At 33.2% G+C, this 26,766-nt stretch overlaps 1 protein-coding gene and 1 pseudogene across 6 annotated transcripts in view; one reads left to right on the forward strand and one right to left on the reverse strand.

The window, feature by feature from the left end:
- Positions 1-26,766, forward strand: part of TRAPPC8 (trafficking protein particle complex subunit 8) — a 90,850-nt gene that overhangs the window by 13,052 nt on the left and 51,032 nt on the right. For 2 of the 6 annotated variants that reach the window (XM_067699390.1, XM_067699396.1), the window contains exons 3-12: positions 3,142-3,231; positions 4,047-4,221; positions 6,288-6,441; positions 8,749-8,842; positions 9,475-9,734; positions 10,085-10,200; positions 10,909-11,059; positions 17,340-17,440; positions 20,734-20,839; positions 26,267-26,287. In XM_067699390.1, coding sequence (XP_067555491.1) covers positions 3,142-3,231; positions 4,047-4,221; positions 6,288-6,441; positions 8,749-8,842; positions 9,475-9,734; positions 10,085-10,200; positions 10,909-11,059; positions 17,340-17,440; positions 20,734-20,839; positions 26,267-26,287 — 1,268 coding nt within the window. The remainder of the gene's footprint in view (positions 1-3,141; positions 3,232-4,046; positions 4,222-6,287; positions 6,442-8,748; positions 8,843-9,474; positions 9,735-10,084; positions 10,201-10,908; positions 11,060-17,339; positions 17,441-20,733; positions 20,840-26,266; positions 26,288-26,766) is intronic. The other 4 variants (XM_067699393.1, XM_067699391.1, XM_067699394.1 and 1 more) reach the window with 4 other exon arrangements.
- LOC137204204 (small ubiquitin-related modifier 3-like) lies at positions 13,224-14,233 on the reverse strand (annotated as a pseudogene).

Consider the following 26,766-nt stretch of genomic DNA (forward strand, 5'->3'; position numbering starts at 1 on the left):
TGTGTTGTCAAGTATTTTTGACCTTGAAACTGTATTTTAAAGAATTAAATAATTATACAGCATCTAATTATCTGATTTCTTTTCCTTACTTGAATAGTTTCATTCTGAAATATACTAAGTTTTGGTACCACTGTTTATCTAAACTTATAATCTTAAGTGACAACATTGTGTGGAATTTGTAATATTTCTTAGTGCTATTTTGTTTAGTCTGAATGGTGGTTTTCTGGTACTTTCAACTTTTGTGAATGATTAGAAAGGGAAAATATGTGATTTACAGGTGACATTTATGTTTAGGGTAGTCAGTCTTTTTCACTGGCAGGTTTGGGATTTCTAGTGATAGTATTTGGTTTCAGTAGAAAGAGGACCAGAGTTGCTCTAGGTCTAGCTCACTGCCGGCAGCCCTTGTTAGGTATGTATTGGAACACTAGTAACTGTGTCTGAAGCTACTGGCACTAAGAAGGGAACAAAGAAGAAATGGGGAGAGAGAGAGGGCTGCATTTTATGAGTGTGAGTGGAGGATATAGAGCATTATGTTGTTTTTTAGCTCTTAGCTGCCTTCCTTACCCTTCTTACCAAGGGAAAAGTACATTCTACATAGAGAAACTTGAACTGGTAGGATAACATGGTTGCTGTTTCAATTCCAACCAAAGAACATGTAGAGATGGAAAGGAGTATGAGCAAAATACCGATTTCATCCCAAAATAAGTACAAGAGAATTTTTAAGGGAAGAGAATTGTCACTAAATGTTAGTCTTTTGTTAATATTAAAAAAATTAATAAACTATTTTTTTCCACTTTCTTCAAAAATGTCACTAGAAAAAGCAAAAAAGAAGGATGCCCTAGACTTATTGACATGTAAGAAAAATAAAGGGAGACTTCTAGCCCTTCAAGGAAACATGTGGCTGAGGGAAAAACTTACCTCATCAACCTGAATGTGACCTACCTGAAGGATAAAACCCACTTCTGCCATATACATTTAGAAGATTTTCCTGTGCTCCTTATATTCTTTGTTGAGTACCGAGTGTTTTCTTGCACCAGTATTTAGAAAGTATTATTTCCGTTTAAGAACTCCTGCATGTGTGTACTTGCTATTTTTCTTTTTAATTTTAGTTATGTAGACATTTATATTGTTCCAAAGTCAAAACTGTGAAACAAGGTACATTTGCAGAGGTCTACCTTCTGTTCAGGCCCTTCCCCTTTCTTATCTGTTCTTTCTTCTTTCTCTGACACATGATGGCATTTGTTGGTGGCATTTATCCTTCTGTTATTTCTCTTTGACAATATAAGCTAATACATGTGTGGCTTTCTGTATCTTCTTCCCTTTCACAAAAATGTATACGTCTCTGCTGTTGTCTTTTTTCATTTAATGTATTCTGGGAGCACTTCATAGTAATATATAGAGATTTTCCCCTTTCTCTTAAAGCTGCATAGTGCCTCCATTTAATGTCCCCCCCGATGGACATGTAGGTTTTCTAGTCTTTTATTCCAGATAGTGTTGCAAAGGATAGCTGTTTTGGAAGACCTAATTTGTTTATTCAGAACTCCCCAGCCCACCGTGAAACAAACCCCTTTTCATATGTCTACATTTTGTTTGTCTACATATGTCTACAACTTACTGTTATTTGTTAATTTGTTAATAATTTGTTAATGTTGCATCATTGAAGCAACAAACAGAAAAATAATCAAAGCTGATAAAGTCATTTCCCTCATCTGTGGAGATTCCTTCTTCTTTAACCAAAATTTTCACTACCTAATCTTTATATTTTCTTGGCATTGGATTAAATGAAAGTTAATACTAATTTTCAAGTTAGAGACTAATTTTGATTCATTTGGCGGGAAGATATATTTACTGGTTGGTAAGAAAATTGCTTTCCTGTTTTAAAAGACTAATCCTTGTCATTCATTCTCTGATTTTTGCCACTTTTCATATATATTGTACTGTTTCTGGGAATCTTTTTCCTCTTTTATAGCAATGAACATGAGATTTTTGTAATAGCCCTCCTAAACAATATGTGGGTTATTCTCATAGGCATTTTTGCAATTAAAGTTTTTTTGTATATATGGCACCAGGTTGGATATGTTATTCGGTCAAAATGAATAGCTTTTTTTCTTCAACCTTCCCAGTCGTTTAATGTAGTATTATAATGTAAACAGAAAATATACTTGCTGTGTTTTCAGTGATTCTAAGAATAAGACAAAAAAGTACACAAGGTTTTATAGTCAGCATAAGTAAATAGGAATGGAGTATCCTTTTAGTAAAACTGTGATTTAGATAATCTGCTTAAACCTAATGAAATGACTAAGTTTATCTAAATTCAAATTTTTAACATTAGAATAGTTTTAATGTAAAATGCATAGCATGGAGCAAGAGAGATTTGAAATTTTAAGAATCAACATCATATACATGTATACAAAAAGTGAAAACACACGTCTTTGTATTTGATTATAAGGTAAGTATGCTTTGAAATTCCATTTGAAGAGGTTTAGTTGCTGTCATACTCAAGTAATCAAATTATAAAGTAGGGTTTGGCAGCCTCACCACTGTTGACATTCTGAACAAATAATTCTTTGCTGGGGTCGGGGGGTGCTGTCTTGTTCTCCTCATTGTAGGCTGTACTGCATCATTCCATCATTCCTGACCTATTTCCCTAGATGCCAGTAGCACCCCCTCCCTATCCCTAGTTGTGACAGCTCAGAGTATCTCCTGACATTGCCAAATGTTTCCTGGGGGTCACGATCACTCTTGGTTGAGAACCACTGTTCGGAAATAATACCATTTATGAAAAGGAGCTACTTATGACAACATGACTAGTGGCAGGGATACAAAACTTTAGTTCTAAAATCTGATTATTCATGTAGGTAATATTGAAAGCATTAATAAGTAAGCTGTGGGATCATTGGGTAGGTTTAGGAATAGGTCAGTTTTATTTTTGCAAATATATATACTGCCATGTATGAATATATTTGTGTGTATGGCTTATACACATACATCACATATGCATCTTAAAGCAAAAGTGAAAAATGCTTGTGTATTGCTAGAAATGATGTTTCATATCTTTTAGGAAAATGGACTTGAAATTTTGTCTGTTGTAAACTGATTCTACTGAGGACTTTTAACTGGTTTATTTATTGTTAATTTTAGCTACTACTCCATGGTTTGAGTCTTACAGAGAGACCTTTCTTCAGTCGATGCCAGCATCAGATCATGAATTTCTGAACCACTATTTAGCATGTATCCTTTGACTTTTATGTTCTCTTAAAATCAAATGTTTTGGAAGTTATTAATCTCAGAAAGAGTTATATGAAGGCAAAATTGTTGAGAGGATATAGAGATGGAGAAATTATTTTTTGTTGATGATGCTACAAGTTTTATTGCTTTCTTTGTTAAATGGCATCCTAGATACAAGACTGGTGTAACTAATTTTTGATTAAAAAATAAGAATACTAAGGGCTTGGTTATTTTTCTTTATCACCCAACTTGAAAATTTCATGCTTAATATGTTTTTAAGCTATTTTAGAAAGAAAAAATGTAAACTGTCGGTGTTAACTGCTTTTGCTGATTGCCTCAAAATTAATCGCTTATGCAAAAGCTCATATTTAAAAAGTTATCCATTTTTTTTTAGTAATCTGTTTTATAGCTGTTAACCTACTTTGACAGTTATGACTTTCATTTCCTTAATGCAGTTACAGTGAAAAGTTGAGATGGGATAGAATATGAGATCACAGTGAGATGGAATGGAGAGAAGCAAGATTCAGCAGAATTTTTCATTATGTTGATACTTGCACAATTTTCATATTGTCCATTTTTTCATGGATTTCCTTATTACATATATAAATGATCTAAAAAACTACCAACAAAATAGCTTTACTATTTAGAACCTTGAATTACTTAGAAATGTTGAAGAAATTATCAATGTTTTATGCTTGCAGGAAAACCTGTAAAATCAGATTTTTTTAGCTCAAAAAATATCTCCCTAAAGTTTATATTAATAGGATAATATTTATTATTAAGTGATAAGTGATAATTACCTTAATATGATTTACAAGGTATGTTGGTGACATCGTCTAGTGAAGCTGAACCTATGGAACAGTTTTCAAAGTTGTCACAAGAACAGCATCGAATTCAGCACAACAATGATTATTCCTACCCCAAGTGGTTTATACCAAATACACTTAAATATTATGTACTTTTACATGATGTAAGTGCAGGAGACGAACAGAGGTAAGCTTTTTTTATTTTTTAAATTTTAAATAATTTCCTGTTAAATGAGTTAATGTTGATTTGGACATGGCTTAAGTTTTTGATATATTTTTCATCCAAGAAAGTAAAAATTCATTAATAAAACATTTAACTATATCTCTTATTTGGAGTTATATTCAACAGTTACATCATTTTATGTTAGATTTCATATGCTTACCCAAATTTTTCTTTCAATGTATATCTCTATTATTGTAATCTTTGTCCACAAGTGCTTGCCATTTTATACCTATAGGTCTTCACTGTTATTTCTTACTTTGTATAATATTATTTCTCATTTTTTCTCTTTTCTCTTTCCCAGTTTTCCTCTGACTTTTCACTTCCTGGCTTATAGGCACTGCTTTTTCCACTCTTCACTTTCTCATCACTATATATTTAGCCTTGATGTTTTTCACAGTCTGAGAAACATCCAAGCACTTCTTTCTTATGTTCCCTTTAATGTTCATTATTAGTGATTTGCCATAGTCCTTTTATCTTTGGGATAAGAGAATAGATATCTTTAAAGATGAGTTCTTGAAAAATAAGATAATATTAAAACAATTTTACTTTTGTGGCTTTGCAGTTTATTTTGAATTTTGGTTCAAGATGTGGATCAAATTAATCTGTTGTTTCAAACTGTTACTCTGATATCTCAATGCTGTTTAGGATATGCAATTAAATAATTATTTCTTGCCCTTGTTATGAGCACAATCCATCGTTTTAAAATAAATTTTCCTCTCTAAGACCACAGAATTGTTCTGAGGGTTACTAATCTTTAGAATTTTTTTGACATCATAAACAATCTGTAGCCTATTGGATAAAGTGTACTATATAAATAGAAATAATTTGAACTGGCTATTGAAATTAGTTTCTATCATTTGAATATGGTATATATCTTCCACATTGGATGGTTATAACTAGGATATTTAAGTGATAATTGCAGTATTAGATCAGTGGTTCTTATGCTTAGCAGTGTCATTGGTAAAGCAAGTAGATGTTTAGTTTTTTGTACTTGAGTGTATATACATACACGTATACTTATATCTGTGTTTATACAAATTTATAACTATTTTATTTATCCAGCTTTCATTTTATAGTGTGTAATATGATTTAATTATTTGTTAGGCTTGTTATTTGTATAGTATTAGCTTCTGCATTTGAATGTGATATAGGATTATCCATGTGCTTTTTGGTTAAAAAAAAAAAAAAGCTATTTAAATTAGGTTAGCTCTATGTACCAAAATTTCATTTTCCATCAGAATGTACTGTTTGATTCTTAGGCTGACTTACCATTTGAAGTATCTTGTCTGCCACTAACTAGCAAGTCTAGTTAACTAAAAGTAAGGAAATCAAGTGCTTTTTGTTGTATCTGAGATTAGCTCATGGATCCAGCTATTATAAATTTTGCAAGGATTTTTATATAGTAAATATTTTGGCTGCTTTTCTTGCGTTTTCTCGTTTTTCTTCCTCTGAACTGTGTCCCTTTGGAGACAGCTAAGGGAAGGGTAAACTCTAGCAGTGAAAGGTGATTTTTTGGGGGGTGCTATACTTTTTTATGTTAGCACTTACATTTTTTGATAAATGTCTGTTCTCTAAGACAGAATTTCGCAAAGTTGTATTTCCTGCAGACTAGTTCACATAGTTGAAAGAGTTTCTGATCTATAAGTTTGAAGCCACTCTTTGGAAATTCACAGTACATATTAGCAAATGGAAGGCTCTGAGGTGGTCTGCTGCAAAAGAAACTGGTTGGCTTGCTTACTGTAGTTCCCCAAACTAGCTTGACCACCAAAACTTTCTGTTTGACTAACAAGAGTATCCTGCAAAATTTTATTCCATGACGCATACTTTGGTAATTGTGCTTTAAGGTGATAACCAAGCTAGCTAAATTTCAGTTAGGATCATGAACTTTTAGTTTTTTAAAATTATTCTACCTCTAACTTTTTGTTCTTTTGGGGGGACTATTTTTTCATGGTTTTTGTATTATTTTAATATCTGTTATTGCCTAAGGTCTGCTCCCCATTGGCTACAAACTTTTCCATTTTTTATTTTAGAGCTGAATCAATTTATGAAGAAATGAAACAGAAATATGGAACTCAGGGTTGCTATTTACTTAAAATTAATTCTCGAACACCTAATCGAGCGTCAGATGAACAGATACCAGATCCTTGGAGTCAGTATCTCCAGAAAAATAGTATTCAAAACCAGGTATATGTAAAAAACAACAATGAAGCAAACTACAAAAGCTGTATTTCAGTTTTATGGCTAATGGTATCACTGTAGAATTTGTAGAATTACTAATAGTTATTTTGTGGAATCTGGCTAGTTTTGATCCATCAGTATGTGAGCTCTTAAGTCAGTAGTTCAGAAGCTGTTTTTAACCAACTGCAGTAATCCCTTATGTGTATACCTTTCAGGTATATAATATCAGTGTTAATTGATTGTTTTCTTAAAAGATGAAAAGTGGGGACTTCTTTGGCAGTCCAGTGGTTAAAACTCCACGCTTCCACTGCAGGGGGCGTGGGTTTGATCCCTGCTCTGGGAACTAAGATCCCATCCTGCATGACGCGGGGCCCAGCCAAAAAAAAAAAAAAGAGAAAAAAAAATGATGAAAAGTGAATTATACATTAAGAATTGAATTAGATTGACTAAACAAACATGTAGAGAATAGAATTTTTGGCTTGTACATTTAATTCATTATGAATGCTTACAGTCAATTCTTTATTATCCACATGCTCTGGGGTTGCCTTCCTTCATTTTCAACATGCTGTTCTTATGGCCACCTTTTGGAGCTCATACTTTTTAGGTGGGTGGGCTTTTTTCCCTAACTTTCCTTTGATTTTCTTTTCTTTTGAATTTCCAGGAAGTTTTGTTTCTTCCTAATCAACTCTTCTAATATAGAGTTCTAGACTAATGTTAATTGTTGTCTGTTGGCTAATGCGTGTGGGTGTAAGGTTTCACATTCTGTCCAACTTTTAAGGTAGAACTTTATGGCACTTGGTAGTGGTCAAATGCCAAGTTCCTATGCTTAGTTCAGATAATCAAGAGTTGACTTTTTTTTGTTTAGAAAGAGGATTTCTTAAGTAAATGGAAAATATATTTATATTTTGTACAGTTAAACTACATTATGTACTTGATGTGATATTATTTTAAGAAATATGAATTAGAAAGTTCATGTAGTTTTTGATGTTCTAATATAAATATTGTTTAATAATCTGTTTATTTGCCTTTTCTCTTATATATGGAATTTTTAATCCAGTTTTATTCACTTTAATATTGAGATAATTGTTGACCTTCTTTAAGATAATGCTGGGGAAAGGTGTCTGAGAGAAAAGAACCAGTTGGATGTGAAGGAACTTTAAATGATGTTTCAGGGCCACACTCAGAATAGGAATAGTATTGAAATATTCAATTTAGAATCCAGCCATCTTAGGTTGGGAAAGGGAACATAATAAGTAAGATTGTCCAGTTGGAGAACTTTTAATAGAAGACAGAGCTATAGAAATTCTACAGCTTAGAATCCTAGAAGCCCAGGATTGAACGATAGTTTAAAGGTTGTCAAATCCAACCCCTGTTCTAATGCTTTAATTTCCTTTAAACCTATAAATGACCTCATCTAGTAAAAGTACTCATTGTCTTCTCGGGTGACCTGTTCCATGTCTGAGCAGCTTGAGGATCAACCAGAATTTTTCTCCCTTTGCTTGTACTCAATCCTATAGGGACCATATCAGTTTTCCATTAAGACAACTTTCAAATTATACAAGATAGCTTTCATGTCTTTTAAAATATTTTTCTAGGCTAAATATACTGTTTTTTCAACTCTTTCTTAAATGTTGTTTTTAGACTGTTTCTTGTCCTGATCACGTTCCTCTTATTAAGTTCTAGTTTACATATTTTTCCCAAAATTTGGCACTCAGAATAATACCTCATAGTATTAGTGGTCTTATGGAGTAGTCTGGGTATTTTTAAAGGTTTTTTTGTTGGCTGAAATCAGTGCCCTTTTTACAAGTAAACGTTGCGTTGGATATTTTTCTTTCTTTCTTTTTTTTTTGCATTGGATATTTCTCCAAAACACTTCTGTGTATTCAGAATGCACTCCAACCTATTAACGCTGCATCTGTGATCCAGCAGATTCCATACCATCCTTCTTTTTTTTACCCCGCTTGACTCTAGTAGTCCATCTGTCTTGCCATTATTCCTTACATAGATATATATAGAGGTTTCATATAAGCATGTGCATATCACATATAAACAGAAAAACTGAGATAGAAGTAACTCGAATTCAGAAGAATTAGGATAGTAGGTTGCATGTGAAACAGAATTTAAGAATATAGTAGGTGTGGATTGAAGTGATAGAATATGATACATGGAAGAAGTTAAGAATTTGGAGGATTGGAAGAAAAGAGTTGCTGTAGCAAAAAAAAATGAGATTTACCATAGTTGTTGATGAATTTGATGGTATCTTAAACATGATTAAATATAACCATTAATGCTGTTTAAATTTTATTTTGATAGGAATCATATGAAGATGGCCCTTGTACTATAACTTCAAATAAGAATTCTGATAGTAACTTGCTTTCATTGGATGGATTAGATAACGAAGTCAAAGGTCTTGATATACTTTCTCTAAGTTTCTCTTTTGATTGAAAATATGCACTGTTGTTAAATCTTTATACGTAAAAGATGGGGGAATTTTCATGATGAAAAAAGATAATGGACAGGTTAGCTTTTCCTCTGAAGATTTTATTGAGTTATTTGAGTTTGATGTTTTTTGACATTTAAAAATTTGTTTTTTAAGAGTAATGTATCAGGCTTCATAAAAAATTTTTTGGGTAGAAAGCAAGGGAAGATATTATGTGTAGCATTAATTCCCCCAATTCACATGATTTTGAGAGCTTTATTTTTGTATTTTAAATTACAGTTTAGACAGTGATAGCTTTAAAAATTTTTTGTTATAAATTTTCTTATTGGTTAGTTATGCTATTTAAAAATAATTCTTTATATTTTAACATTATTTTTCTTCATTTCTTTACATGAATTTAAAAATTTCTATTACATGTAACAGGTATTAACCCAGGTCCTAAAATTTTAGGGGGAACACTTTAATGTTATTGTTTTAGATTTCTTAAGAAATACAGAAAGATAAACAGTTCCAACATTCTTTCTTTTCTTTAGTAATATAGTAGTAATATCACAATTTTCTGTTGTTTTCTGAGAGTAAAAGAAAGATCTGTTTTTCAGTAGATGGCTTACCAAACAACTTTAGAACTCACCCGCTTCAATTGGACCCATCTGGTGACTCTTCTAACAGCATTGATGGCCCAGATCATGTAAAATCTGCTTCATCATTACATGAAACAAAGAAAGCAAATGCTGGAATTATTCATGGTGCATGTTTAACCCTTACTGATCATGATAGAATTCGACAGTTTATACAAGAGTTCACATTTCGGGGCCTCTTGCCACATATAGAGAAAACAATTCGGCAATTAAATGATCAGGTAAGATTTAATTATTTGCACTAGTATTTTAAAAAATTTCAGTAAATAGTAAAGTTGAGAATATAGTAGTATAAGTTATTTAAAGAATTGAAGTTTTTGTTTGAAAAATAGACCAATATTAGGGTTTATTAACATTACTATCAGTGATGAAATTCTGTTAAATCCTAGAAGAGGCTTATTTATTTTCACTAGGGATTTCGTCAGCATTTTGGACAGTTTTCTTTAAATCAATGTTAAAATGCACATTTGCTCACTCTTAAAACTTTAGTTATTTAGAGTTTTTTCTTTTGTATGTAAAAGAAAAATATTAAATTCTTATATTTGTCAATATGTTTAATCTTTTCTCTTAGCTAATATCAAGAAAAGGTTTGAGTCGATCTTTATTTTCTGCAACTAAAAAATGGTTTAGTGGCAGTAAAGTTCCAGAAAAGAGCATTAATGAGCTAAAAAATACATCTGGATTGCTGTGAGTAAAATATTATTGTTTTTAGTTTTTCTGTATTTAACTCTGATTAGTGTTTGACTATATGATGTTCTGCAAAAAATGACTGTCTCTTTAGTTTCTTAGTTTCATATTGGTCAAAGCTGGGGTAGATAAGAATAGTGACCATAAGTAAATTATATTAAATTAAAAAACTATAAGTAATTGGATATCTAAAAATAATAAGGAGGGTCACTTTATTTTAGGTCTATTTTCCTATTTGTAAAAAGATGGAGTTAGATTAAGTATTCATTAATAACTATATTAAAGTATTGAGGTCTAATAATTCTAAGACATGGCATATATTTAGAAATTTTGTTTAATATAAAATCCTGTTTTAGGGGAAAATAAAATCCATTTTAGATTTTCTTTTTTTTTCTGCTGTACATAAAGGTGAGTCACATGGAATTGATCATTTATTTACTTCATAATTTGACAATAGAGAAAATGCTTGCCTCCTGTTGAGAAGTTCTCAGTATAGGGATATAAATTATATAAATAAGGATGTAACTATCTGTTTCCAAATATCTTTGAGAAATGACGCTCTCTCCTTGGAGGTAGAATTCTTATCATACAGGATCAGTTTTTCTCATGTTTTGGACAGTTGGGCATCTTTTTAGACATTTTATAATATTTAATGGTTTAAAGGTCATAAATTATAAATTCCTTTCTTAACTTAATTTGTATTTACAGGTATCCACCAGAAGCTCCAGAGCTTCAAATCAGGAAAATGGCTGACTTATGTTTTTTGGTGCAGCATTATGATTTGGCTTACAGTTGCTATCATACTGCAAAGAAAGATTTTCTTAATGATCAAGCAATGCTTTATGCAGCTGGTGCCTTGGTTGGTATTCTGTAGTATTATAATTTCTTGCTTCTGCTACCATAAATGACTTAGAAATTTTTATTTATGAAATGGCAAGCAAACTACCTAGGGATAAGTTGTACTCAAATAGCATACAATGCTTTATAGGTTTTGAATTCATTTATGATAACTTGATGAATTTTTCTTAAACTAGTGCATTGAAACATGGTCATATGTGAGGGTTGGTTTCTTAGATTTGATTAGTACTTTCTATTTAATTTGAATTACAGTTTTCACTGTATTCACAGTATAATAACTTTTTTTTAGAAGATGCTTTTTGATCTCTTACAATAATTTAAAATTGTTTGAAATGTTTTTTTCTGATCTAAGCCTATATATTGGTTAAGAACATGTACTTTGGTGTGAGACAGACTTTCATACATTGGGGAAAAACTTGTTAAATCCACTTTTAGGATGAATAAACATTTTTCTGCAACAGTTTTTAAAATAGAAAATAAAATACAGAAATAATTATCTAAAAAAAAATAAATTATCTAAAAACTGAGATGTGATTAAAGCCTTTAACCTGACAGACTGTATAAGTTCCATGACAGTATGAACCATATCTGTTTCAGAATACCTCTGTATCCTCAGCACCCAGCAGTGTCTGCTCAAAAATTTATTGAAGAGGGCTTCCCTGGTGGCGCAGTGGTTGAGAGTCCGCCTGCTGATGCAGGGGACACAGGTTTGTGCCCCGGTCCGGGAGGATCCCACATGCCCCGGAGCGGCTGGGCCCGTGAGCCATGGCCGCTGAGCCTGCGCCTCCGGAGCCTGTGCTCCGAAACGGGAGGGGCCACAACAGTGAGAGGCCCGCGTACCACAAAAAAAAAAAAAAATTTATTGAAGAAACTGAATGAAAATATGTGATTTTCACGTGAAAAAATTTTCTGCAGCTCTGAAACATCATGTTTTCTTAACTAGTTTACATTTTAACTAATATACATAATGATATACATAGGGGTCTATATTATACCAAAAAATCTAATATATATTATATATATGGTATAATATTATATAAAAATACATTATATTTGCTATATATGAACTATATATACTGCATATGTATACATCAATAAAAGTGTACTAAGAAAAATTCCTGTAAGAAAAATAGGCCCCAATTCTAAATTATTTTCTAATTTCATTCTACAAGAAATTACAAATCAGTATACACACAAACCGAGAATTTCTAAGGATACAGTGAGAACATTCAGAATGATCACCCCAGGTTACTGCACAGTCTTCAGTAATCAACCATTAAATCATTTCTTAGAGTCTACAGTAATAGATTAATACATTTCACAAAGAATTTCATCAAGAACTGGAGTGATCTACTTACCCTTCAGCTAGTTATGACAAATTTAACTACAGAAAATCCATATTTCTCCAAGAATTCCTATTACTCGTTTCACCGTGATATATCTTTTAATTTTATAGTTAAAATAAGTATCTTCTTAATTATCATCGAAAAAGCCAGGCAATATAGTCTGTTATTAATTAGCTACTATGTGACTGGTAAATAGGAAAGAGATATCAGTGCAAATAAAATTCATCTTAGGCAAGTTATTGAACATCTCTAAGCCTTAGTTTTCTCATCTGTAAAATGGGAATCCTAATGGCATAGGGTTAGATAAGGTATAAGGTTTGTAAGGTGCCTAGCACACTATCTAACATATATAATAAGCTGTCAGTAAGCATTGGCTATGTTAGTTTTTGTAATCAGTATAAAACCTGGGTGTTTCAGAAAGAATATTCTGTGTTTGTTGCCTTATAACCTTTTAATGTAATTGAAAAGTTGTCATAAATATATTTATAATCTTTCTGTGCTTAGAAAAGAGTAAACTAGCACTGTTACTTTCTACATAGTTATTTAATTAAACAAGAAGTTTATTTAAACAAGATGCTTAAGTTGAAGGAAAAACTATAGGATTCATTTCTTTTAGAGTAATTTATCCCTATTTAAAGACAGATTGCCCTACATATAATAGCTATGTACAAAAAAGGTATAAAATTGTCCTTGGTTTTACAATGATAAATGAAAAATATTAAAATTCTCCTTGCAACAAGGTATGCAAGGATTTTTATGGGGTTTTGTTGTTGTTGTTGAACAGTGAGAGCAAAATAACTTGCTGAGTATGCTATCCCATCTCCATTTGATGTCGATCAAAACATACCATTGGCCATTTAGTTAAAAAAAATGCAATATGCTTTTGCACATACACCAGTTACTTTATGTACAGTAAAGGAATAGGGAAGGGGAAAATGAAAGAGTAGAGAAACTGTATTGTGGTAGTCAGGATGTGGTGGAACCAAGTTGCAGTTTTCTAATTGAGAAAGTCTTGGTCTGGAGGAACAGAATTCTGAAGTAAAGTAGCAGGTTCCCTTTTTAGTAGATACCTCCTGTCTGCTGCTGAAACACATCAATTGTATCTTCAGCCTCCATTTCCAACTGTGCAGGTGTGTCTGTTTCATTGATTGGCTGCCCGTCAAATCAGAATCTGATCTGCCTCATTGACAACCCCTGTTGTTCATAATAGGCTTTCATTAGTTTACTAAGCGGTGTATGCCTCTTAAACTGCACCTCAGAACCATCCTGCCCCACCACCCTCAAATTTATATGATCGTTCTTAGTCTTGACTCCTTCCTTCCGCTTTCGTTGGCCATGGCGAGCGCTGGAGTCTCCTCAGCTGTCTTTTCACAAACAAGGTCTGCCCTGTACGGGCACACAAGCAGTGCAGAAGTCGGAGCGGCAGCCCTGGAGGAGGGAGAGGGCCCGCGCCCCTCGTGAGCTCCCTCCCCCACACGCTGCGTGCCTACGTAATTTTTTTTTTTTTTTTTTTTTTTTTCCGGTACGCGGGCGTCTCACTGATGTGGCGTCTCCCGTTGCGGAGCACAGGCTCTGGACGCGGAGGCTCAGCGGCCATGGCTCACGGGCCCAGCCGCTCCGTGGCATGTGAGATCTTCCCGGACCAGGGCACGAAGCCGTGTCCCCTGCATCGGCAGGCGGACTCTCAACCACTGCGCCACCAGGGAAGCCCCCCTACGTAATCTTTTTAAAGACAAGCAAGCTATAAACAAAAGTGGAAAGAATAAAAATACATAAGAACTCTACTTCATTGATAATTAGCATGTAGATACTTGTTTAATAACTGCCATCTCTTTTGCATTTATTTTAATACTATGTCTATAAAAATAAAATAGGTGATTTTAAACTGTAAAACTAAAATAGCAAAATTACATTACTATTTTTTATTTATTAGTATTTTGTTGTTGTTGTTGGGGGTAGGAGTTTTTAAATTTATTTATGTACTTTTGCTGTGTTGGGTCTTTGTTTCTGTGCCAGGGCTATCTCTAGTTGTGGCAAGCGGGGGCCACTCTTAATCGCGGTGTGCGGGCCTCACACTGTCGCGGCCTCTCTCGTTGCGCAGCACAGGCTCCAGACGCACAGGCTTCAGACGCGCAGGCTCAGTAGTTGTGGCTCACGGGCCTAGTTGCTCCGCGGCATGTGGGATCCTCCCAGACCAGGGCTCGAACCCGTGTTCCCTGCATTGGCAGGCAGATTCTCAACCACTGCGCCACCAGGGAAGCCTTATTTCTTAGTATTTTTAATTTTAAAAAGTCAGCTAACGTCTAAGAAATCTTCAGGAACTGAAAATATGTTACCTTTATGAATAAGAGTGTTTGAAAAATTATGTGAATTGTCCTTGGTTAGACAGTCTCTGGTCTTATAGTCATCTAGTATGAGCTAATATAAAATCACAAACACTTAAATGTTATTTCATCATTTATAAGTTTATAATTTCAAAATTGTACACAATGCATCTGCAAATTGCAAGTTTGGTAAAATCTTAGGAAAGTATGACAAAAACTTTCTATGATTTTATGGTACTTAAACTTTTTCATTTCTATCTGCATCTGATAAATACTGCATTTAAATCATTTAGATGGAGGCATATTAGTAGCAGCTATATGAGAGAAGGTAGTTTAACACTGGAAAATAAAGGCATAGCTGCTGTAGCATAATATATGCATACCTAAAAATCTTCGTAGTCTAGAATAGCTGCCCTAAAAATAATAGGCCTTAGAGAAAAACAGGGCTGGGAGAGTCTCATAAAACCTATGTATGTTTGTAACCAGAGCATAAAATGTTTGTGTGAGGCAGGTTAGCATGGCAGGAGCTTATCTCAAGGAATAAAAAAAGTATGCAAAAACAATATGTGAACACTGGGGTGGGGAAGAGGAACTTGTAACCAGTGTAATTGCAATGAAGGTGAGCGTGGAAGGAAGCGCAGCCTGCCTTAAACCAAGAACTGTGCAAGGCTGGAAGCATAAGTCTCTAGAGAGGCCCCCTCCAGCCCCCCCAACCACACACAGATACGAAGTGTAGTCATTCGTTTTATATTTTCTTAAAATACAGATTAAAAAAAGCTGCTTGAGCAACAGCTAAGCTCAGAGCTTTTTCCTTTCCTGCTGTAGGTTATAATTCTATATTTGCTATATTTGATCCTGTTGCCTAAGAAAAACTATTTTTGAATGAATAAAAATTTCATTTGAGCTAATATCTCTTTCCTATTTACCAGTCACATAGTAGCTAATTGATAACAGACTATATTGCCTGGCTTTTTCGATGATAATTAAGAAGATACTTAGTTATTTAACTATAAAGTTAAAAGATGTATCATGGTGAAACCAATAATAGGAATTCTTGGAGAAATATGGTTTTTCTGTAGTTAAATTTGTCATAACTAGCTGAAGGGTAAGTAGATCACTCCAGTTCTTGATGAATGTCTTTGTGAAATGTATTAATCCATTATTGTAGACTATAAGAAATGGTTTAATGGTTGATTATTGAAGATCGTGCAGTAACTTGGGGTGATCATTCTGAATGTTCTCACTGTATCCTTAGAAATTGTCGGTTTGTGTGTATGTTGATTTGTAATTTCTTGTAGAATGAAATTAGAAAATAACTTAGAATTGGGGCCTATTTTTCTTACAGGATTTTTTCTTAGTATACTTATTGATGTATATATATGCAGTATATATAGTTCATATATAGCAAATATAATGTATTTTTATATAATATACCATATATAATATATACTAGATTTTTTGGTATAATATAGACCTCTATGTATATCATTATGTATATTAGTTAAGATATAAACTAGTTAAGAAAACATGATGTTTCAGAGCTGTAGAAAATTTTTTCATGTGAAAATCACATATTTTCATTCAGTTTCTTCAGTAAAGCAGCACACTGCTGGGTACTAAGGATACAGAGGTATTCTGAAACAGATATGGTTCATACTGTCTTGGAACTTATATAGTCTGTCAGGTTAAAGGCTTTAATCATCTCAGTTTTTAGATAATTCTTTTTTTTTAGATAATTAAATTATTTCTGTATTTTTTTTCTATTTTAAAAACTGTTGCAGAAAAATGTTTATTCGTCCTAAGAGTGGATTGCCATTAACAAGTTTTTCCCCAGTGTATGAAAGTTTCATTTATTTCTAATTAAATTATTAAAACTTGGTCTATATGAGACCACAAGTATGGTCATAATAGAATATTTTACTAAGAAGCCAAAACCTTCATTCTCATCTTCATTTCAAAATTCTTCAGCACTATTGTATATTATTTGAAGTATTAACAATGGAATGGGTTTTTAAAATGAAATAAGAAGTCCTAGAAAATTGACAGTAGTATAGGTCTCAGAAATGGTGTCTGTGCCTTCTGTATGATATAGGATATAAACTATAGAGTGTATAAGTAGCTGAAAAGATGCATAGTGCAAGCTGTTATGAGCTCTGTTTTCAAATTTTGAAGCCAGTACATTGGAAGGAGACGCACTTTATTTTGTTTCTTTCTATATGGTTCTGTCATTGGTCTGTTCTTTAGTCATTAAGGAATAGGGAATAACGAGGAGGAGGTGGTAGCAGAAATCTTAAGCTAGGCTCACTTGGTAGTTATATATACCATGACTGAAAGTGTAAGTTATATATATACCATGACTGAAGTTGTTTACTAGGTCTTCTTGAAAAAACTCATTTAAATACTGAATGACAGACTTTGGAATTTGACTAGAGAATTTTGAAACTAAAAGCATATACATATATTTTCCAAGTCTGCATTAGGCTATCAGATTTATATATGTGGATACATAAAAAAACTCAGCAAACTTCATTCCAGTTTTTAGACTTCCTGAATGCTAAACTACAATAATATTTTCCTTTTGAAATACTATAAATAATGTCTTTTCCTCTAGGAAATGGCAGCAGTGTCAGCGTTCCTTCAGCCAGGAGCACCCAGGCCATACCCTGCACATTATATGGATACAGCAATCCAGACATACAGGGATATCTGCAAGTAGGTGACTAGAATATTTATGTTCTATCCATTTAGAGGTAAATTTGACATTTATATGGTTATTAGATATAAATGGTTCTTTGTTTTTTATGCTTTAAACTTAAATAAGCTCCCAAATCAAGTTAATATAGACATAGATAAGGTGAGATGATCTTTTAAAACTAGGGTTTTACTACATTTTCCTTTCCTTTCCAATTTTGTTTGGATATGTGGTTAGGAATTTGTTATATGTAATGTTGAGGTTATTTGTTCTGTTGAGGGTGATTTATATTTTGGGGACATCTCTAACTTTAGCCACTGTTAAGCCAGGAGTTAGTTAGTTTGAACTTTCCTTGTTAAATAGGCAAACACAGAGAGTTAAATAATGGTCCAGGGAAGAAAATGAGAAATGTTTTGTACACATAGTGAGTTCTGTTGAAACTCTATGGGAGTTAGAACTCACCACCTGTAAAGGAGACTATGAACTGGTCCAGAGAAGGTGTCACGGTATGTTTGAGGAATAGACCTTGAAAGAAAGGTTGGTTGGTAGTTGATAGCCACAAAGACATTTTAGTAATTGTGATTGGCAGGAACAATGTTTTGGATACAGCATTACTGCTGAAAAGGAATAGAGCCCTGGCTAGGTTAGAGGGTTTGTATATATGGAAAGGTGTTTTGAGAGAAATCAGCGTGGGGGAGCATTAACTCTCATTTATTATTATTTTTAAGCTGTAGTTAAGATTTGTATAGTAGTAAATGGGGGAGTTACTGAATATTTGAGTAGAGCCTTGATAATAAAAGTTATTTTTCAGAAAGATTAATATGACTTTTCTATATAGAATGGATGGGTTACAGTCAGAGACACAAAGGCAGTTTTGTGTCCTATAATGTTGAAGTAGAAGTAGTAGTCATAGCAATGTGTTTACAACACAACACTAGTAATAATGATTAACATTTATTTAGTGCTCAGCATTTACCACTATGCCAAGGTAATTTACATGCTCATTTAATCTTTACAACAAGCCTGTGAAATGGTGGATACCATTTGATAGACAAGGAGATTGAAACTTAAAGAGTTTAACTTGCCCAAGGGTATGCAGTTAATAAATGGTGGAGCCAGTATCAAGTCCTGCCCTTTGTATAGAATACTTTGTATAATCTGTTTGAGAATATATTTGGAGTTTCTGACAGGAGAAACAGCCTTCTGTGAACGAGGAACCTTTGAAGGATTCCGAAAAAGTGAGATTCAAAAGGTAGAAGAACTATGAGAATGAGGCATTAAGGAAGCCAGAGCAGTAAAGTCCTTTCTCTGAAAAGATTTTCCTTGTCTTCATGAAGCACAGAGCTTTTGGAGAGATGCACGTGGAGTGGTGCAAAAGAAAAGTGAAAATACCAATTGACCCAGATAGCCAAATAAGCCGTGGCAATCCAGTTTTGTCTTCCTGTTCATAGCAGACTATATGCTTTTTCTAAATACATACTTAACTGACATCCGTTTAACTTAAAATCTTTTTTCTAAGTTACCATAATTGGTAAGGTTTATCAACAATTTAATAGGTATTTTGGGATAAATTAGAAAATACTACATTAGTTATACATATCAATTTTAAGAAACTCCCTGGTCTCAGAAATATTAAAATGTAAATAAATTTTCTTAAGTACAGGATATACAATATTACTTTTGCAATGCCCTTATAATGCCAGGCTCTACTTTTTAACTGATGCAATCCTATTTATACATTTCTTTTTTGAAGCTTTCCCTTCCCTCCTTTATCTCCCCAAATCATAATAAAAATCAATGGTACCCTGTTCATTATCTGTTTTATGTCAGTTTCTGCGTTTAGATAGGGATTGTGTCATAGAAACACTTGAATCTTTAGTAATTCCACTGCCTGACACAAATGACTTTTTAAAATCTTGCTTTAATAAACAAATTAATATAAAGTCCTGAACTTGGTAGCCTTGTGACTTCATAGCTGATCACAAGGGGAAATAGCTGAGGATAAAAATAAAACAATTGTGTTAAGATTTGTAAAGTTTACTTAAAAAGATTTAAGAACTGAGCATATTTGAGCATATTGTAGTATGTGAGTAGGTACTGGTAAGGAGGAGTTAGTCTTTTGTGTTCATTAAAACATTCTCAGATATTCATAAATACCAACCCTCTAAAAAAAATCATGATTTGTAGAAAGTTTATGGCAGGTCACTACAGTAATTTTGAAAGTAGTGAAATGTATTTTTAAAATATCACTGTTCAGAATGACCTTCAAGTTAGTAGTCTTTGGTTGTAATTTTAAGGTCAAGTGGTATATTTTTGTATAAGAATTAGAAAGTAAAATGAGAAAAACTTTGCTGCTACAGTTGACCCTTGAACAGGATAGGTTTGGACTGTGTCGGTCCATTTCTTTTTTTGGCCATGATGTGCAGCATGCGGGATCTTAGTTCCCAAACCAGGGATTGAACCTGTTCCCCCTGCAGTGGAAACGTGGAGTCGTAACCACTGGACCGCCAGGGAAGTCCTGCGGGTCCACTTACACATGAATTTTTTTCAAGAAATATATACTACAGTACTACATAATCCACAGTTGGTTGAATCCATGGATGTGGAACTGTGGATACTGAGGGCCAACTGCATATTTTTGACTGCACTGTTCAGTGGTCAACTGTATTTCTCAACAAAAGGATTCCATCTTGTAATTACACAGTAAAAAATATTTTCATTTATTTTTATTATTTTCAAGAATAAATAATCTAACTCTAGATTTTTGATGATAGTTGTCCACAAGAAAAATCAACTGATTTTGTGTTTTTACAAAGAAGATTTTTCTCAGTAACAGTCAGGCAACACTGGCTCCATGCTATCTCCAAGTGAAACATTTCAATAGTACTAACCAGAGAGAAAATGCCTAATTATTCCTAAAAGTAGTCAGTAAAATGAAACACACATTACCAGAGTTTGCAGTAAGGAAGGAAAAAGAAATCTGGGTGAAATGTTTATATTCCTTTATGTCTGAAAGCAAGTTTTGTTAACTAACTGCTGATTCAGAGATACGAGTTGGGTTCTAGCTTTTTTCATACAGGAAATGTGACTTTGTAGTCTTACTACAAAATTATACAATGCTAAAAAGGTTTGATGAGTTACGAGAATTCTTTGAATTTTTTTTTTTAACCTTTTTTGGTAAGTAGAGAACAAAGACATGTATTTCTTTTTACTTAAAAACTAGAATTGGAAACTTGTTGAACACATGGTTACTATGATGTACTAAAATATTATTGTAGTGCTAATTATATTTTTCTTGCCTTTTTTTCTCTAGGAATATGGTATTGGCTGAAAGATGTGTATTGCTTAGTGCTGAAATCTTAAAAAGCCAAAGCAAATATTCAGAGGCTGCAGCTCTCCTAATACGGTTGACCAGTGAGGTACTAAAACTGTGTAGTATTTGTTCTAATTAGTATTGTTTCATATATTTTTTTAAGTGTTTCTTTTTTCTTGAGAGGGTATGCAAAACAAAATTAGAGGGGTATCTCTCTTTGGGAATTTATAACCTGGCTACTTTAGTAATTTGTTGAATTAATTTTAAATGCAGTATTTTGTAAACTGAATTTATTTTATTTACACATTTTAAGCCTGCATGATTATTAACCACAGACATGCACTGTATGTCTTCTATGAATTAAGTTTTGACTTATGGATAACAATATTTAAGGCAACATGCATATACATCTTTCCTAATATAAAATTGATACTTTAAAAAGTAATTACTCAGGAATTTTTAATTTTGTTTTCATTCCTATGAACTTGTTAAAAAATCATCTTACGCATTTTTAAAATCTATATTATGAATATTTCAAAAGGGAGAAAAAGAAATTCACGTAAATAGTTGCTGTTGAAGGTTTCCAACAGACATTAAGTTGTATTGACTATAGGCTTGTAAAGAATGGCAGTAATTCTTTGTCAGTATGGTTAAAGACATGTTTTTTAGATGAATGCTCAAGAACAGAAAAAACAAAATCAAACACCTTTGTGTTTATATTAATGTTCCCTAGGGTTTTAATCCTTGGACCGTTGTACTTTTTTACTTCATACATGTTTTAGGTAATCTATTTACAGTTATGATTTTCACTCTCAAATCTGTCTCCAGCCCTGATGTCTCCTTGAGCTTTAGATTTGAAAGGCCAACTGCCTTTTAGACTTAACCTACTTGAGTGTTCCCAATGCACCTTTGAGTCAACATAGCAATAACTAAACTTCTACTTTCTTACCTTATAGATCTTGATCTTAAATTATAACCAGCCAGCTCCTTATTTGCTCAAGGCAAAAACTACTTGAGATGTACCTATATTCTTCTATACTGTCAGTGACACAATTAGGGGATTTTTAATCTATCAATTAATTAATTAGGCTGCATCGGGTCTTAGTTGTGGCATGCAGGATCTTCGTTGTGGCATGTGGATCTTTTGTTGCAGTGTGCAAGCTTCTCTCTAGTTGTGGTGTATGGGCTCTAGAGTGCGCAGGTTCAGTAGTTGTGGCACGTGGGCTTAGTTGCCCCACGGCATGTGAGATCTTAGTTCCCTGACCAGGGATCGAACCCATGTCCCCTGCACTGGAAGGCAGATTCTTAACCACTGGACCACCAGGGAAGTCCCAGGGGATTTTTTGTTTTTAAACTTCTTAAACATGTTTTTATATCTTCACATATTTTACTTATCTCTCTTTCTCTTTTTAAAATCCCTCCTATTACTGTCCTGGTTCATGTCCTTAATGTCCTTCTCTTGGACTTTGGCCCTTTTCCTCACCTTAATTTAGTAGTCCTGATTATCAGTCATATCCTTCAGATATTTGTATGTAGTACCCAGGTTGTTCTAAGTGTCTCTGTCCTGTCCTTTCATATATGCTGTGAGACCTGACTTGTCATATTATATTGGAAATTATATTTAAGCTGTTAACTTCTTGAGGATAGGGAACTGGGTTGCTTTCTACATTTTTATCCCTAGTGCCTAACACTGGGCTTGACACATGGTATATCATTTACAGATGTTTGTTGAACTGAACCATTAATTATTCTAAAAAGGTTTCTGTCAGTTATAACTAAGTAGGCTAAGGGATGATTTTAAAAATATTTAATAATTGATACTGCATGGCCACTGACCCGTATGAACAGTTGTCAGAAACTGTTTGTTAGAGCTGAATATAGGTTCTTGAGTGTGTTGATATTCTGTATTATAATAAATAATCTTAACTTGGGTTTGAATATGTTGCTGAGTTTTTCAACCTAGGGGTTATCAGTGAATGTAAAAGGAATTTATGGTTTAGGAGCTTGGAGTAAAATTTCTTTAGAGCAAATTCTTCTATCTGCATTGTAGCGTTATTATTTTCTTTCATTATTCTTTTTCTTTCCAACTCTTTGTTTTTACCTTTCTTTTTCAAACCTGGATGATTTATTTTGTCATGAAATTCTAGGAAATTTATCATTGTCATTTACTGCTTTGGGGTGACAGATGGGGGTGAATGTGATATATTTCCCCAGAAATTGTGATTTTCACAGGCCTTTTCTACTATACCTGTCAGATATTTCTTTGAGATAACTTGAAAGTAAAGACTGTTAGGCATAATATGTCTAAGGTTATTAAATTTTAACTAATAATTTGTATTTATTGTAATTTTGTTAACTAGAAAGGCTGTTTAAAATGAAAAATGTACTCATCCTGAGGGTAGGGAACTGAGTTACATAGTCTTGACATTCATGAATTGTTTCTCCTAGATTTTTGTTAATCCCATTATAGCAAAAGATAGCTGTGATGAAAAGAGTTGTGCTTTGACTTTATTTTTTGCACTGTAAGTTTATGGGCAAGTAGGTCTTATTGTTGTGTTATGCCCTGGGATTTTCAGCATGGCAGAGCAAACCCAGTTTAATGATGAAACATGTCACATTTAGTAGCACATAGGTAGTGTTTAAATTTGGTGCTTAAAACATGGTGCTTTCCCCTTCCTTGTGTCTGTGTTTCTGTGTTGAACATTTATTCTGGTCATATAACCCTTTTTGTCTGTTACTCCATTTAAATACAATAAATCACCTTATCAAGGATATAGTAATAGCACCAGTTTTTTATAAGTTTCTCAAGCTTGGGAGGAACTGTTCCTGTGGTAAGTTGTTCAGCTGCTAGCACCTTTCCTGTTAATTTCACAATTATGCAAAGAAAAAAAATCTTAGTGCCATGCCATCCTTGAGATTTGATTCAGTTAAGTTTGTGCAGCGGGTGCCTTTTTTTAATGGAAGTGTTTATGGAAACCTCTACCTCAAATGATTTTTTCCCTTATATTTATCTTCATATTTTAAGTTAGTGTTGCCTTTTCAGCTTTTGTTAAAATTATATCTTGGCTGTGGGCAAAGTTCACAGGCTGGAGTTCTTGTTGCAGTGGTATCATGGGGTTTTTTCCTTAGTTCCTTATAGAGCACATATGATAGACTTGTCATAGCGTGGATGTGAACTAACACTAAAATAAAATTTTATTCTTCAGCTCATTCAAAGAAAGCCTCTGCTTTCTGGATAAAATTATCACTTTGTGAAATTCTTCCATTTTTCTTCCATCAACACAGATGGCAGTTACCATTCTTTTCAGGGCCATTTTTTGGTTTCAAAGCAGTGTTTTTTTTCTACTTTAGGTGTCACTGTAAGACAGGACCTAAACGAAGAACAAAGGCTGCAGTGAGATATGAGTGCAGAGTGTTTAGCTCTGCAAATCAGTTCTTTCTCAGCAAACAGTTTCACTGGATGCAGGAGGCAAATTTTGCTTCAGTTAAATTAATATATGCTGTGGACTTCCGGGTCTCTCTTGAATTGGTCAGTCAAATTAAAGTTCAGAATGCTGAGGGTTTACTGTGCTGGTTCTCAATTGAATTGTACATTAGAATCATTTACACACCATCAAAGATATCTAGGGTATATTCCTTATTTTATTCAGAATGTCCAGGATTGCAGCCCATCTGGGTTTTGCAGGTTAATGAAGCTTTGTAGGCAATTAAAAAAATGTTTTTATGCTGTGTGTGTGCATGTATGTGTGTGTGTGTGTGGGTGCATGTGCATGCTAAGAATAAACTTAAGAAATTTATAGGACTTAAACTGACTCTATTGAGAAACCTAAATAAAATTCAAAAATAGAAGAAGTAATTAGAGGGAATCTACCTGTTCTAGATATTAAAATGTATTATAAGGCTTTAGAAGTTAAAACTGTTTACAACGATAAGAATAGACAGAGTAATGGAATAGAATGAGAATTTAAATACTACAATAAGTAGCTGTCATTTTGTCATATTAGTGGGAAATGTTAGGTTATTCACTGAATGGTGTTGTGACATCAAACTAGCTGATTCCTATCTTATTCATTACATGATAATTATAGCTTGATTAAGTTATAATATGAAAAAATGAACAACTTGGAAGAATATATGGGAGAACATTTTTTAAAATCTAGGAATGATAACATTCTTTCTTAGTTTGATAACAGTATTTTGAAGCCATAGAAGCGAAGATATAGTATGTTTGACTACTAAAGAATAGACTCTTTCATGTCAAAACTGGGAAATACTATTTGCAAATATATGACAGAGGCCTAATATTAATTAAGTGTACAAAGGGCTCTTACAAACCAGATAATCACAAAAACCCATTCACAAATGGGCATAAACAGGCAATTCACAGAAAAAATACAAAGACACATAAACATATGGAAGATGAATAGCCTTACTATTAAAGAAATGTATGTTGAGAAACAAAGTGTTATTTTTCTTTTATGAAAGTGATAAAATTAAAAAAAATGATTTTTGGCTGAGTGGAAAATGAACTCTTATTCTCTTATGGGACCTTTTACTGGTATGGCTTTTTTTTTTTTTTTTTTTACCAGTTTGGCTATATTAATTGGAATTTGAAGTATATGCATAGCTTTCATTAACTCAGCACTTCTACATCCAAAAACTTGTTTAATAAAAATATTTGTATAGTTACTCAAAAATTTTTTGTAAAGATGTTTATTGAAGCATTTTTTGTAGTAATTAAAGTATGTGGCAGTATTAAATCAATCAGTTGGAGACTGTATTAATAAATTATGGTACATTTATATAATGGAATACAATGTGGCTTTAAAAGAAATGAGAGATGTAGATGTTTTGGAAAGAAGTCCATGATATTAAGTTAAAATGCAAGATAATACTCTGTATAATAAGATTAATGTATAAGGAAGTATGAGTATTAAACTGTTGTATTTAACATATAAGTACAGGGAGGGAGGGAGAGAAACGACACAAACGAGCACCATGTTGGTAATAGTTACCTCTGGCAAATTGGATGAGGAATGAGGTGGGAAAGAAAGATACTCACTTTTTTTCTTCAAACATTTATTCTTTAAGGGAAAAAAGAGGCTGTATTTAATAATTTTTTAAGAAGAAAGCATTTTCCTAAAAAAATAAAGAAGTAAGCTCCCTAGCTTCCCCAGGTAATTCCGATGCCCTTGGTTAAACCCTTGGTTAAGAACTGCTTGTTAATTGTATATTCCTAATTTTCCCACTCACTAGCTTTTGGATTTAGTTAACTAAGAAAATCATCTGATCATTTAGTTTTTGTTATGAGGGGGTTGAAATAGATTAATAATATCTACCATTTACTGAATGCTTTCTGGAGTGTCTCCTCAGGTCTTTTTCCACTCTAATATAATTTTATGATTGCTACAGAGATAGTTACAGTAATCAATGGTCTATGAACACTTTTTGATGTAACTATAATTTGTTGAAATTATTGCATTTAAAGTCAATGTTTTCTGTTTTCAACTTTCCCTGGGGAAAATAATGGCAGCAGAACACATGGAAGGGCATGGTAAGTTCAGCTTGAGAACAGCTGAAAAACTAGAGAAAGTTTGGTGAAAATGTTGTTGATGCTTGATCAGCAACCTTCAGTACTTTCTCAGTTATTTGTAAAGTGACGATGGCTCTGTCATTTGAAAGGTTGTCCTTACGGGTGAGGCTATAAATGTAGTATGTGGTCTTTGTAGACTCTGTTGTAAGTCAGTTGAAGTGGAAACTAATTTGAGTTATACCATTTACTAACTAATATGCTAACAGTAGGTGATAATCTTTGAAGGGGAAGCCTTCTGGACTTTTTAATGCAAATCAGTCATTTTGACCCTCTTGAACTAGAGCAAAAACTGAGAATTCCTTTTAAGTACAGTAAAACCTGATAGAGGACAGAGTAGTAAATTAGATAATGTCATGATCTACACACATTCTATCTTTCCTTTTTTCTTGGATGGATGGAAGTATGCTATTGTATGTCACAGATCAGTTTCCAGAAGAAAT

Source organism: Pseudorca crassidens, chromosome 12 (assembly GCF_039906515.1).
Source record: "Pseudorca crassidens isolate mPseCra1 chromosome 12, mPseCra1.hap1, whole genome shotgun sequence".
In the NCBI taxonomy this organism is placed as follows: Eukaryota; Metazoa; Chordata; class Mammalia; order Artiodactyla; family Delphinidae; genus Pseudorca; species Pseudorca crassidens.